The 15,524-nt window shown below is 43.2% G+C and overlaps 1 protein-coding gene across 3 annotated transcripts in view; it reads right to left on the minus strand.

Annotated features, from left to right (window-relative positions):
• Positions 1 to 15,524, minus strand: part of RPAP2 (RNA polymerase II associated protein 2) — a gene marked incomplete at its 5' end in the record, with an annotated part of 1,562,525 nt that overhangs the window by 1,442,996 nt on the left and 104,005 nt on the right. For all 3 annotated transcript variants that reach the window (XM_044085673.1, XM_044085674.1, XM_044085672.1), the window contains 1 exon segment: positions 4,982 to 5,930. In XM_044085673.1, the coding sequence (XP_043941608.1) occupies positions 4,982 to 5,930 (949 nt within the window).

The following is a 15,524-nucleotide window of genomic DNA, read 5'->3' on the forward strand; positions in this document are numbered from 1 at the left end:
CTGCAATACTTTAACATCTGTCAGTCCCTCTAAATAATGCTTGTTACTTCTAACCATATCTCCTTTTCTTTTATTTCTACCATATTTTTAAACTACACTTTAATTTTATCCCACTCCTTAGTTATATTTTCAGAAGCAATTTCTATTTTCTCTAACTCCTAAATAATTTCCACTACTCATTCCTTACATTTCATTCTTTTCAACAGATAGGTGGGAAAGTGCCAGTGTCTCAGTTTTATTTCATTACCCTGCATTTTTACTTATTATTCATATGTGACAAGAAACAGTTATTGGAAGTGTATCAAAACTTCCAATTAAATGCACATGTTCCTGTAAAATGTAAGTTCAGTCTAGCCTAGCCCAGTTTTTGTATCTTGGGGAATAATATACAAATTCACATCTTCCATGCCAAAAATTTTCATAAATTTCTTCAAAGATCTACTCTCCTTTGTTATATTTTCCCTTATGGTTCCCCAGACACGTCTTCACTGCTGCAAATCAAATTCTAGTCCCTACCTATAAGTAATATTCCCTGCTGAAAGCTATTTCGACTAGAATTTTCTTAAACTCCATTATAGCAGTTTTAGGTGGAATATAAATACATTCCAGTGTAATCCTCCTTCTCTTGCCAGCAGCTCCTTTGTACTGCATATATACCATTATCTTTTTTATGCTCTTCTATCTCGATGGTGCTCCCCTTGCAATTAATATACATACTCCTCTTTTCCTTTGTGTCAGGTATTCCACTGAATAACTGTTCTGAAAACCTTTCTTTATCAAATTCACATGTTCAGTCCTTATGTCTCTCCTGTAGCCCAGCTATTTGCACTCTACATTTTTAATATAGTTCATTACTCTTTTTTTGTATAGATATTTGAGACCATTAACATTTAAAGATAATACAGTAAGCATCATTAGGTTAAAAAGTTATTATCCCCATCTTTTATGTGTAACAGCTTTTTGTCAAGTATCTGGTTCCAGCTTTTGTGTTACATGCATACATTGTTTGGCAGGTTGATCTTTTATATGATTGTTTCTTGTATATCAATTTCAGCCTACATCACATCTTACAAAACTTTTTGTTTTATTGAAAACTCTCAAACAGAAACACAAATACACCCAAAGCATTTTAACTTAATACTAACACACAAAACTATGCACACCTTCAAATATTGATGTTTTTTACCCTCCTAATAGGAACAATTATTCCAAACTGTCAGCCATGCTCACAAACATGGGTTAACCTAAAAGGAAGGTTATCCATGCTAAGAAGCATGGTATAGCCTGTGTTTCTACGAAGTGCTAACTGTTGTTGTCTTACCATTATTGCCCTTCCAGATTGGGAAAACACTTGAATGCTTTCAGAAAACTATCTCCTAGCCATTGAAAGAAAGAAGTATTTTGTTTTTATTGCTCTTTATCAGTTTCCATTGAGACATGAGAACCTGACAAATAAATGCTTGTAGAAGCAAGTCTGTATTTCTTAGAGGGAAGCTTTATTATATTGAATGCTCTTTTTTATTTATTTGCTTTCTCTTAAAACTTCTTATAAGATCAAGCCAAGAGCCTTAATCCAGTCATTCCCCCATGCAAGAATGCGAAAAAAGCACATCAATTTTTCTTGTATCATTCTGTCTTGACCAGACTTTTTACTCTTTTTTTATGTTGCAGTGCCTACATTTCTTAAAACTAAACAAGGAGAAACACAAAAGGGAAAAAAAACTTGGGCACCTGTTTGCTTCAGTATCCCCATTACACTTGAAATTAACTGAGAAACCTTTACTTTATAGCATACATGTTACATCATTATAAAATGCTACTGTTAAGAACAACATTTTGTTTTACTTACAGTTAACTCTTTCCCTCTCAAGTGTTCTTCCAAACATTAATGACATGAAGTAGGGCATATGCTTTAGAGTCCCCTAAATCCAATATTTCCAGGTTTTCTTGTTCTGTCGTGTTTCACAAATATAATGAATACTTTGTAATCCCACATTTATTTGCTGTTTTATTGCTGTTTATCACCATCTCCCAAATCCAGTCTCTGCTTTGTTTCCAATGTACTCTCAAGTTTTTCTAGTCAACTCTTGTGTTTTCTTTCCATCTATCAAGCATTTTCCATTGAAACACTGAAAAAGGTTTTACTAGCACAGTCTCTCTGTGGTCTTTATTACCAGAACAACAAGAATCTCCTTCTGTTTCACAGCTCACATTTTGTTGGACAAACATTTGCTCATAGGTTCACAGGTTGTGGGTCATTTTAAGCCTAGCCAATTACCTCATGTGAGAATCAAACCCTGCACCTTGTGTCTGTAAGGTAATGCCAACCTTCTTGCATTTCCTCCTTAGCATGTTTTGTGTCAAAAAATGGTTTTGTCCCTCCAGGAAAGAATGTATTCTGGACAGCTAGGTACAAGAGTTTGAATCTCATGGCTGGTTCTCAACATTCCCTGATTAGTGGAATACATTTACTCGTCTTCTGCCTGGTGTACAGTGAGCAATTATTTTCCACAAACACTCTGTCTCCCACATTTAGTACTTTGTCCTTCTGCCACTGTTTTGTCAGAATCAATTCCTTCTGCTGGTAGGATTGCATCTTTACTATTAAAAGTCTAGGCTGCTTTCTCATGGCCAGGTTTGGAGCATACACACTATGTGGCCTTTTGCATCTTTACTATTAAAAGTCTAGGCTGCTTTCTCATGGCCAGGCTTGGAGCATACACACTATGTGGCCTTTCAATTAACAACTCCTGCTGTAGAATACTAGTCTAGTTGCTTACTTGCACTTTCATAAAATTAATACATTTGCTTCCTACCAGCTTCTGTGGTACAGCAGAAAATCTCAGGTTTTCCCTATGTCCTCTGTCAACTAATCAGATTACTTTTTGAAATATCACTTCTTGATCTGTGTCATATTCAGCCAGCCTTTTCTTCATTTTGACCTTTGATTTGTGCAGTTTTATCACCTCATCTGAATATCTGTTTAAAGTTTATGACATTTTTCCAGCCTTTTGTTATTTCACTTGATATATTCCCAGTGTTTCATTTATTTTAATCAGCTCTGAGTACATTTGACTTATTTTTTTCCTCTACATTACTGGAAGTCATGTCTTGCACCAAAGCTGAAGCTTGCACTGCTTTTTGCTGAACAGCTGCATAATTCTTCCCAGTCAGTGTTTTTCCTTACCTTTTGTGACTGATTTTCTTTCAGGTTCTCTGAATTATTTTTTGCTGGCATCCAGGCAGTGCACTTACTAGCCAATTACAGAAATGTACACAAAAATATGACTTTACTGGCTCTCTCTTCTGAGTTTCAGTTTTCACGCTATGAGAGCTGAAATGAAGCTATAACTCACTGTGCAGCCATCTTGGAAGTTTCTGCATCTTACTTTTTTGTAAAAATCGTTCTCCATTTTTGCATTGGCTTAGTTCTTAGAATGCTTCCTGCTATACATTATAAATATAATACGCTGTATGGTTGTTTCCCTTAAGGACTATTTCATCATTATCATCCCTTTCCAATTTGATGCTTATATATATGATTCTTAACTGTTTAGTGCTGAAGTATCCCTTCAAATCAAGTAATCCGAAACCACCTTGTTCTAGGGATAGAATGAACATCTCACTTTACTCTTGCCCTCTTCCCCTCCCAGATAAATTTAATTAACTCATTATTAATCATGTACCACAGCTTCTCTTCTGGTTGGTAAAAATATGCTTACCCTGTACATAAAACTAAAGAGGCTAGAAACATTTTCACTGGTTGTATCTTACTACCCATATCCATAATCAGGAGTTTCCAGATTCTCACTCTTTGTATTATCTTTTCTTTCGTCTTTTCCCATATATCCTTAGCCGCCCTAATAAAATCTTAAACCCATACATCTAAATACTTCAGCTTATGTTCGCATAAATATTGGTATTGCTAAACCATTCATTTTTATCTGCACAGTATAACTTATTCCCTTGGTTTCAGCTTCGTTTTATATCCTGAAAAAAACTGAAATGGTATCAGAATGTTCCACAGCACCAAAATGTTGTTTCCTGGATTTACCAAGTACAAAATAATATCTGTAAATAAAGCCAACCTTTCTTGCTTACCATACCAGGCATATCTCCAATGTCACACCATCTACAGGTAAGTGACACAACAGCCTCCTATTAAAGAAAGACAATCCTCTCCAAGCAATGTTACACCCATCTGCAGCTAAATGAAACACATTCTTTTGCTACAAAATAAAAATTAAACGAGTGAAGAGATGGAGTATGCAGTGGGCTTGGCCTTTTGAAGGAGCTCATCTCCAACGATATACTCTGGGAAATGAAAAAGTCTAAAGTCTTTCTGTTGGACACCAGTGAGTAATGGGTTTAAAGTGGTAGCACTTAAAACAGCTGCTGATGTTGCATAGTCCCACATAAGAAATCCAACTCTGGTGATAGTCCTCATTCAAGATTTAATTTTGAGTGTATCTGGAAGGTTTTGGCTTCCTAAGCATTGAATATGTAAACTTTCACATGACACAAACATAAAGGACATGCAAACTATTTTAAATGGATAAAATGAAACATGCAATCTTGGGAGGGGTGCCCCTTTAACCCCAGACTGAAACACTAAGTGCAAGCCAAATAGAATGTATGTGCCTTGAAAACAGGATCTGTTACACAAAGGGTTTTCACTAATAATGAAGTCAGCTAAAATTGTAAGCCAGGTCTGGCAGTTGGATCACAGTAATGAAATTTGCACACATTTACCAATTTCTCAACAAATTAGCTTTTCAAGTTTCTTTGAAATCTAAAGTATTACATAATTCACATGTTCTGCATCAGACTGATCTGTTACGTACAGTTGAAAATCTAATTTTTTTAAATATAAAGAACATTTTAGTATAATGCAATGTCTACAAAATGAATGAAGGCAATATATATTACTACTCAAAGCATGCCAAAATCTTTTTCCCCAATTACATTCTTTCACACTCACCTCTTCTGTTTGACATTCTTCAAATTTGTCAACTACTTCTTCAGGCAAAATATAATGTCCTTTGAAGAACTCACTTATTCTGAGCTGCATCATTTCAGATTCTAATTTTAACTGTTCATATTTTGGCAGAGGTTTCACTGCTGACCCACTGAAAGGTAAAGAGTGATCCAAGCTATTTTCTGAAGTTGCCCCAGAATATGTATCACAAATTTTGACAGTCAGTGTATCCAAAGAGTCTGCAAGATCTTTGTTGAGTTTAGGCTCTTTTTTACCAGTTAGTGACTGAGTACCCTCTTGAGCAGCAGTCCTGTACAGGGAGCCATAAAGATATCTTAAAGTGTCGTCAGTTCTCCATTCAGATAATGTTTCTTTAAGTATGGACAGCACTCTGTTTTTAATAACCGTTACATCAATGTCCAGTTTCTTAGGCACAGCTAATGTAACTGATGGTTTAGATTTTGCCAGTAGTTTCTTCAGATGTTCTGCACCTCTTTTGCTAACACCCCTTGAAGTAAAGTGCAATATACTACTGTCAGTTGAATCATGATATGCACTTATCATTGCTCGATGTTCTTGCAATAAACAAGCTTGATCAGACTGCAGACATTGATTGGGACTTGTATTTTTTATATATGAATTTTCAGAAGCATTAACTTTACACATGCTCAAATGTCCTTCAGTTTTATTCTCCCAATGGTTTGTTTCACTTTGTTCGCCTTTCTTCTGCACCTTACTCAGTTCATGCTTTGCAGCAGCTGCTGCCTCCACTTGTTTAGTCTGTGACTGAGCTGGTACAAATGTTGACACAAACTCCTGCTCAGTATCGTGGCTATCAGAATCACTATCAGAAGACTCAGATACGTTCTGCACTTGCTGCACTTCTGGACTTTCAATGTCTGTAATTTTAATGGGGTCATCAAGTAATTTTACCTGTTTCCCAGAATGGCCACTACAAAGAAAATAAACATTCTCATTAAACAGAATTTATTATATTATTGCATTTCAGTTACCAAGCACACAGACCATACTGAACAGTTTATTCATTGTGATGAATGTACAATTTCTACTTAAAGACTGAAACCTTTTTTTTTAAAGTGAAAGGAGTACTGTAACGGACATTAAAACAAACAGCAGAGTTTATTAGTACCATAACAATCTGCAGCAGAACGGTGTGAAAAACGTTACTTTGCAAAATCATTTAAGCCTCAAGCCATTACAAATGCAGAATGTTGTCGATTTTGCAAGAGAAGCAAAGGGAGGACAGTGTTCTCATCAAACCCTCTTTCATCAATTTTACATGGGGATGGTACTGCTTCACCTGTCACCAACTCTAGAAAGGAGAGTATCTGAATATATGGCAGAATTATGCTGGCTAGTAGAATACTGTCAACTTAGAATGGGAGTATCCGATTCATAACAGAATAGACAAATGTGTAGCATTACACAGTGAAAATAAGTATTCAGCAACAGTGAATGCTGTCTGCAAAGCTGATGAACTACAAAAGAACGGCAGGAGGGCAACAGTCACTAGAAAAAAGAAGTTTTGTTCTTACCATAACGTTCCATCTGAGTAACAGACTTCATTCTTCTGCACATATGGGTATACGGATCCGATTCGGATCCGAGCTGACAAAACTTTTCAAGCATCAACTCCGAGCTCCAAGCTCCTCCCTTACCTATATTACATCACTTCCTCCTATCTAGCCCCAGATCGAGTTTGCTGACATTAAATGGCAACATAACCACAATTCTAAACAGGAAAAACCTGAAGAGTGAGGGGGATGGAGGGAGGGAAGGTGCAGAAGAATGAAGTCTACTACTCGGAACGTTATGGTAAGAACATAACTTCTTTATCTGAAGTAGTTGACTTCATTTTTCTACACATATGGGACAGAGTGTCCCCAGCTACTAGTATTCCTGGGAGGCCCTTATGGACGGATATTTCTGAGCACCACAGAGCCAAAGGATTCTCTCCCTCTAGAAATAAGATCCAATTTATAATGAGAGATGAATGTGTGCGAATTGGCCCAAGTCGCTGCCGCACAGATATCGTCTAACGGAACTCTTGACCAGAAAGTTGCATTAGTGGCCACTGCTCTAATGGAATGAGCCTTCAATACACCAGGAGGAGATGAACCTTTGTCCTTATAAACCTGAACAATACAAAGAGTGATCCACCTTGCTAAGGACACTTTCGAAACTCTCTTGGCTGAAGTGATGGCGACCAAGAAGGCTGTCTTCCATGACAAAAACTTCATCGGAACTGAACCGTCTGGCTCGAAAGGGGGAGAGGTCAAAGCCTGAAGGACTAAAGTCAGATCTCAGGGGGGGACCGTTTCTTTAACTGGTGGTCGCAATAAAAAAGTGCCCTTCAGGAAAGCTTTACACAATTTGGCAGAAGCCAGAGCAACCTTATTTTCACCCACATGAAAATTAGAGATGGCAGCCAGCTGAACCTTGATGGTGGAAGCACTTGCGCCTGATCGAAAAAGATCGGCCAGAAAATCCAGTATGACCGGAACGGGGGCTGTAAACGGGTTCAGATTGCGCTGAGAGGCCCAAATGCAAAAACTTCTCCACTTGCTATTGTAGAGTTTCCTAGTGGAGGCTTTAAGAGAAGCTACCAGAAAATTCTTAACAGGGGACGAAAGTCCGGGAGTCCTGATGATCATGGGAACTGGAGCAGCCATGCCATCAGTTTGAGACTGTTCAGGTTGGGCAGGGGCAAGCCCGACGGGTGAGAAATCAGATCCGGGCATGGATCTAGAGTCCATAGAGGAGCAACAGGTGAGACCATAGGAAGGGAGACCACACTTGACGTGGCCAGAAGGTAGCTATGAGAATAACTTTGCACTGCAGCCGGCAAGCTCTCTGAAGGAACTTCAGAATAAGATGTAACGGGGCATAAGCATACAGTAGCCCAAGAGGCCAAGCATGGACTAGAGCGTCCCTGGGGACATCCCCCGGAGGAGGGATCAGAGTGAAGAAGTTGCTGCACTTCGCGTTGGAAGGAGATGCAAAGAGATCGCAGCAAGGTTGACCCCAAACACGGAAGACCTTCTCCGCCACTGATTGTTTCAGAGACCACTCGTAAGGCAGAAGGATTGCCCTGCTGAGACTGTCCGCTAGAATGTTGGAGCGTCCCGGGATGTGCATTGCTATGAGAAACCGGCTGGTGGATATGGCCCATTCCCAAACCCTCATGACCTTGCAACAAAGGGGGTAGGGATCGGGTCCCTCCCTATTTGTTTATATACCAGACTATAGACATGTTGTCTGATTGAATGGCTACCACCCCCGGAGGTAGGACAAGGTGGAAGGCTCTCAACGCTAAAAGCACTGCCCTCATCTCCAGGACATTGATGTGTAACTTGGGTCTCTGGAGGGGACCACATGCCCTGGACCGTTCTTCCCAGGAAGTGCCCCCCCACCCGAGCTGGGAAGCGTCCGTGGTCACCGTGGCTTGAGCCGGAGGGGCTAGAGAGCTGCGCCCCGCAAAAATGTCCGCTGATTGAAGCCACCACTGGAGTAACGTTCTGCATGTCCGATTGATTCGGATGTGGAAATTCATCGGAAGGTCTAGCCAGGAACATTGAACTGCTAGATTCCACTGAAGGACTCTCATGTGAAGACGTGCAAGAGGGAGGATAGAGATTGTGGCTGCCATCGAACCCAGGGCCCTGAGAACATCAGCTGCTGTGACTACCGAGTGATCCAAGATCGCCGATACATGGAGTCTGAGATTTTCTATCCATTCTGGGGTGAGAAAAATCTGACTGAATCGAATCCAACCGTGCCCCAATGAAGTCTATGATCTGAACCGGAGCCAGGTGGGACTTGTTGATATTGATCATGATGCCTAACTTGTGAGCCAGACCGAGGAAGTAGTGTACGGCCTGACACAAGAGATGTTTGGTGGATGCAGCGAAGAGCCAGTCGTCTAGGTAGGGGAAATACCCGAATGCCCTGAAGTCTCAGGTGAGCCGCTATGACCGCCATAACCTTGGTGAATACCCTGGGGGCTATGGTGAGACCAAAGGGAGGGCTCTGAATTGAAAGTGACTGGCCCCTAGCCGGAAGAGTAGAAACCTCCTGGAGCTCCTGTGGACCTTGATGTGATAGTAAACTTCCTGGAGGTCTAACAAGCACATCCAGTCGCATTCTCTCAGAAACGGTAAAATGGACTGTAGAGTGACCATCTGGAATTTTTGTTTCTCTACCGACAGGTTGAGGATAGACAGGTCCATAATGGGCCTGAGGTCCTCTGTCTACTTTAGCACTAAAAAGGACCTGGAGTAGATGCCTGATCCAGATTGATCTGGGGGGACCGTCTCGATTTTGTAGCAGCTTCAAAACCTCTAAAGCTGCAGCCTCCCTGTGAGCAGGTGGAACATCTGGAAGGCGTGCTGGAGTTATGGGACATGAAATGAAGGGGATAGAATATCCTATGGATATGATGTTTAACACCCAGCGGTCTGCAGTAATGGACTCTCACGCCACTGGATGTAAGGAAAATCTTCCCCCGACTGCCTACAGAGTAGAGCAGCCGGGCAACCCCTCAGGGTTGCTGTGCGGGTCTGTAGGAAAAAGGTTCCCTAGAACCGAAGTTTCTGGGACCCCCTCTGCCTCTGGGGCAGCGTCAGTCTTGTCCCCTCTGCCTCTGAGGGACGAATATTCCTGAGTGTCACGAAAGGACTGTGATTTCCGAAACCACATCTTCTTTTGCCCCTTCTGGTTCCTAGAATAGGACCTCTGGGGGTTAGAGAAGCGGAGTCCGATGGCTGACAAAGTCTTTCCGTCTTTCTCACTCTGGGTTAGTGTGTCACGTACAGTCTTCCCAAAGAGGGATGATCCATCGAAAGGGGTGTTGATGAAAGACGCCTTAAAGGGGTCCGCAAACTGACAAAGCCTGATCCAGGTGTGACGCCTCAAGGCAATGTCTGTGCCATCAGCTCTAGTGGCTCATTCCATAGCATGAGAGAGGAGACACATAGAGGTATTTGTCACTGATTTCAGTGTAATCATCTTCGCAGTGAAAGACTGCTTGTCCTGTTGCGGCAAAGACTCCGGGGGGCGACTCAGTTCCGATATAAGATCTCACTGCAGTCGGATAACATGTGCCAAGTAATTCAGCGCACTAATAGAAAATGTTGCTGACGAGTACATGCGCTTCCCGAAACGATCCATCGACCTGGACTCTTTGTCTGGTGGATGAACCAAGGAACTCTCCTGTGCCACTTCCTTCTTTGTGGCAGCTGCAACCACCAAAGCATCTACCGAGGCTCCTTTGGACCATGCCTGCCTGTCTGACGGCGGGGAAAGAATTTTGTCTGGCCTTTTGGGTACAGGCTCTACAGTGTCAGGATCCTTCCATGCCCTAGTGGTGATGAGGTCCACCAAAGGGTCTGCTGGAGGGGAGGCCCAGGTAGTAGATGGGCCCACGCCAAAGGACTCCAGGAATACGGACTCATCTGCAGAGGGTTTGGGGGCTGACCAACCTCCTATTTGGCGAAGGATCTCCATAATGTCTCCGAATGAGATGTCCTCGGTAGGTGATCTGGGGGAACCCTCTCCTTCATCCAAGTCCGTATCAGTGGTAATGGACTCATGGGAGTCCAAGTGCCTCCTCTTACACTTGCGTTTACAAGGTTCCTCTCCAATGGGACTCTCTAGAGAGGATTCGTAAGCCTCCGAGGGTTCTCTGAGGGGAACAACCTGGGGTTGCTTTGGCACGGGCTGTCCCTGAGACAGGGTAATGGGAGCAGAATCCAAAATCAGAGGGGTCTGGGTAGGATCCGAGTAGGTGAGCTGTGATCTCAACCCCTGGGAGAGAACCTTTCCACTGCCCTGAATGCCGATGGAGAGCACACCTCCGTAGAACGTAAGGATGAGGCTCTCCCCGGGCACTGAAGCAAGGATCGGAGCTGACGGCGTGGTAGTCCGGGCACAGAGGATGGGATCCGAAAGAGCGAGATCTCGACCCTCGGGTCCGACTCCCCAACCACGGCTCCGAGAGTCTCCTGGATCTGAGATCGGATCCAAGGAACTCAAGGTGACTGCCGGCGTCGAGGAAACGAGAACCATCGGTGCCGACCCAACAGCTCCAAAAGGTCTCGGACCCGAGAACCCCAAAGCATCGGGTCGGATTGGGGAAGGAGCAATAGGGTGGAACATAGTTGAAGGAGGAGGACCCTCTCCAATGGGAGTGGGCCCTGGTAAGACCCCCATCTGAATCTGGTTCTGGATAAACCTCCTCAGCCTGTCCATATCAAGGTCAGAGACACTCCGAGTCGACCTGGAGGAAGCGACCGACTTGGGTCTGGGCCGGATCTGAGGGGAGTGCCTCGGCTCCGATGGCTCCATCGGCTCCGGCGAGAAACGGGGAGAGTGGAGCCGAGGAGACCGCGATCTGGGTGCCTTTGAAGAGGTGATGGAGGAAGACTCCCTGTCCGGTGATCTTTTTCTGGGCCTGTCCCTCTCTTTGTGGCGCTTCTCCTTATCCCTTCTGTCCCTACCTCTCTTGGACAACTCCGATGAAGCAGGCCTGGCAGGAGGTCGAGTCCCTGCCTGCACAGTGTCACTGGCTGGGAAGGAAACAGAGGCAGATTCCAGGGCAGAAGCTGGTAGCAGACCCTTAGCCACAAGCTTCGCCCGACGATCCTTCAAAGCCCTAGGGTTAAAGCCTGAACAAATGTCGCAGGATGCAGACAGATGCGCGACCCCTAAACATAGAACACACAGAGTGTGGCCATCGGCTGGTGAGAGCTTATGACCACACTCTGTGCACTTCTTAAAAAGAACATTAGGCTGTTCAGCCATAGTAGAGACAGTAAAAGCCCTAACGGCCCACTCACACACACATACTTAAACAGGGATTGGGCCTAGGCGGGAAACCAGTATCACAAAAAACACTTATAACTAACTTTTTTTTTTTTTTTTTTTTTTGTTACAACTAACACGATGATCAAACGCGAAGAGAGGAAAAAAAAGGGTAAGGTATTCACACTCCACTATCACAAAAAGACCAAAAACCTTACCACCTTGCTTAGAGCTCAGAGACCACAATGCTGACTCTTAGAGCGGCAAACGAGATCTGGGGCTAGATAGGAGGAAGTGATGTAATATAGGTAAGGGAGGAGCTTGGAGCTGATGCTTGAAAAGTTTTGCCGAATCGGATCCGTATACCCATATGTGCAGAAAGAATGAAGTCAACTACTTCAGCTCTATAGGTATTATGCGCCACATAAACGTGCTGTACAAACAAAGGTGCAGCCAACAGAATTCTCAAAAGTTCTCTCTAGCACTACAGTTCAAAAGAATTTCAAATATCAATTTTCCAGTGCACAGCCTTACTTATAGTCCAACTCTCCCAATTACATGTTATTACTGTAGAAAAAGTACAGTTTTGTACCTACCATAAATGTAGATGTTTGAGTGTTCACCCTGCTGCAGTCATCACACTTGGGTTATCCTGTCGTCAGGCAGTCCCGCAGTCGGCCGGATTTCCAAAGTCTTGGTCCGACGTCGGTTGCTATTGCCTCATCCCTGACATCAGTGCACCAGGGGTACATATATTGCAACCGACACCATTTTCTTCAGTTTTTCTTGCCCCAGATGTCAGGTGCCCCCAAAAAGGTGATCAAAATTAGTACCAAATGGTGTGAACACTGTACAAACACAAAATCCCTTCAGTTTAAGCAAATACATCAGTAAGGCATAGCAGAGATTTAGCCAGTAGATCAGAGGGGGTTGGAGGGAGGGTAACCTGGACTGCAGCAGGGTGAACACTCAAACATCTACATTTATGGTAGGTACAAAACTGTACTATGTTCATCGTGCTACCCTGCTGCAGTCATCACACTTGGGTTGAGTCCCAAAGCTAAGGTAGGGTGGAGGTATCATAGAGGGTTAGTGGAGGCAATGAGGCCCTGCAGAACTGCAGTGGCGAAGCCCACCCTGGACTTAGAATAAAGAGGTAAGTGATAGTGTTTGGTGAAGGTGTGTACAGAACTCCAAGTTGCAGCTTGTAAAATTTCCTTGGTAGGAACCCCCCTGAGAAAGGCTGTAGAGGTGGCTGTTGCCCTGGTAGAGTGGGATCTAATGGTAGGAGGGACTGGTTTCCCATGATGGGTGTAATAGAACCGTATGCAATGGCCTATCCATTTAGAAATGGTTTGTTTGGATATAGCCCTTCCTTGAGAAGCTGTAGCATAGGATACTAAGAGCTGGTCAGTTTTTCTGAAAGCCTTAGTTTTGTCCAAGTAGTAACGAAGCTGCCTGTGAATGTCCAAGGAATGCAGGAGTCTCTCACCTTTCTTCTGTGGATTGGGGAAGAAAGTGGGTAGGTGGATGGTTTGATTTAAAGCTACACTGGAAACCACCTTAGGCATGAAGGAAGGATTAGTTCATAGAGAAACTCTGTCTTGATGAAAAATGAGGAGAGGTTCCACTGCCATTAGTGCCTGTAATTCTGAGACTCTCCTAGCAGAAGTTATTGCCAGGAGCAGGGCAGTCTTCCAAGATAGGAACTGAAGGTCTGCAGAGAAAGGTGTTCAAAGGGAGGTAACATTAGTTTTTCCAGAACAAAGTTGAGGTCCCATGTTGGATGTATGATCTCTTCTAGGTGGTCTAATGTTTTTTGCCCCTCTGAGGAACTGTCTTAGAAGAGGATGTGAAAATAAAGGTGGATTTGTGTCGTAGTGAGCTGAAATAGCTGAAGCATGGATTTTAATTGAGAAGAAGAAAAGTCCTTTGTGCAACATCTCAGCTAAATACTGCAGAATGTGAGGCATATGAGGCTGAGTTGTGTCTTGGCCTTTAGCTTGGTTCCAGGCAGAAAACCTTTTCCATTTGTCCGAGTAAACCTTCCTGGTGCTTGGCCTCCTGGCTTCCAGAATAACATCCAGAACTGCTTGTGAAAGAGGGGCTGGTTGGATGTTTAATAGATTTGCCATGCAGCCAGGTTTAAGGTTTTTAGCTGGCTGTGTAGAATCTGTTTGTTTTGCTGCGTGAGTAAATGAGGTATTTGAGGCAATATCCATGGTGGGCTGTGAGCCATATTCTTCAATAGCGGGTACCAGTGCTGGCGTGGCCAGTCTGAGGCTATGAGAATCAGTCGAGGTTTCTCCTTTTTGACCTTCAAAAGAACCTTTGTGAGAAGAGGTAATGGAGGAAAGGCATATGCTGTCAGGTTTTTCCAACTGAAGGAGAGAGCGTCCACTTTCCAAGCTTGATGGTGGAATGTCCTTGTGCAAAATTTGGTCAGTTGGTAGTTTTGAGGACTGGCAAACAGGTCTATATTCGGAAGGCCCCATTTTTGAGTTATCATTGTAAATATTTGTGGGTCTAGTTTCCACTCATGGGGATCTTTGATGTTTCTGCTTGGGTCGTCTGCCAATATGTTTTTCTGTCCTGGCAGGAATTGAGCTTGTAACTGGACTTGGTAGGCCAGAGCTGTGTTCCATAAGATTATTGCTTGTCTGCAAAGAGGGTAGGAATGTGTGCCCTCTTGTTTGTTTATGTACCACATTACTGTGGTGTTGTCCGTCTTTATTGCAAGTTGTCCTGGATGTAGTAGATCCTTGAAGGCTGTCAGAGCTTTCTGTACAGCTAGCATCTCTTTTTGATTTATGTGCAGTTTTCTTTGTTCTGCAGTCCATAGGCCTTGAATGCATTGCCCTGCCATGTGTGCCCCCCAGGCATAGTCTGAAACATCTGTTGTGATAGTTTGCCTGGTTGGGGGCAAGGTGAAAGGCTGACCCTTGTTGAGGTGACATGCCTGTGACCACCATAGAAATTCCTGTTGAAGGCAGGGAATGAGAGATATCACTGTGTCCAAGCTGTGGCTGTGTTGAGACCATACGCTTTTTAGAGTACCACTGTAATTTCCTCATATGCAGTTTTGCAAATGGTATTATCAGAATGCAAAATGCCATGAAGCCCAAAGCCTGCAGAATTTTTCTTGCAGTTAATTGGGTCTTTGTTGCCATTGTCTTGAAATATTGAGTCAGTTGTAGTTGCTTGTCTGGTGTAAGATAAGCCTTCTGGGCCGTTGTGTCCAAGCTGGCACCCAGGAATGTCATTTATTGTGAGGGTACTAGTTTTGACTTCTTTTCGTTTACTGTGTACCCCAGACAATTTAGTAGATGCTTCACAAAGGCCAGATGATGTAAGAGAATGTCTTTTCTTTCTGCTTGGATGAGGCAGTCGTCCAGGTATGGATATATTTGAATTCCTCTTTGTCTGCAGAATGCAATTACTGGTGCCAGGCATTTTGTGAAAACTCTGGGCGCAGTAGATAAGCCAAAGGGCAGTGCAGAGAATTGATAATGGGTTGAACCTGCAATGAAACGGAGGTATCTTCTGCAACTTTGTCTGATAGGGACATGCAGGTATGCCTCCTTGAGGTCCAACGTTACCAGCCATGCTTCCTTGCCCAACATGGGAAGTAGCTGCTGTAGTGTTAGCATCTTGAATATTGGGACTTGTAAGTAAGTGTTTAGATTTGAAAGGTCCAGAATTGGTCTCCAAGCATTGTTCTTTC

Source organism: Protopterus annectens, chromosome 10.part0 (assembly GCF_019279795.1).
Source record: "Protopterus annectens isolate FY-2018-M chromosome 10.part0, PAN1.0, whole genome shotgun sequence".
Lineage (NCBI taxonomy): Eukaryota > Metazoa > Chordata > Ceratodontiformes > Protopteridae > Protopterus > Protopterus annectens.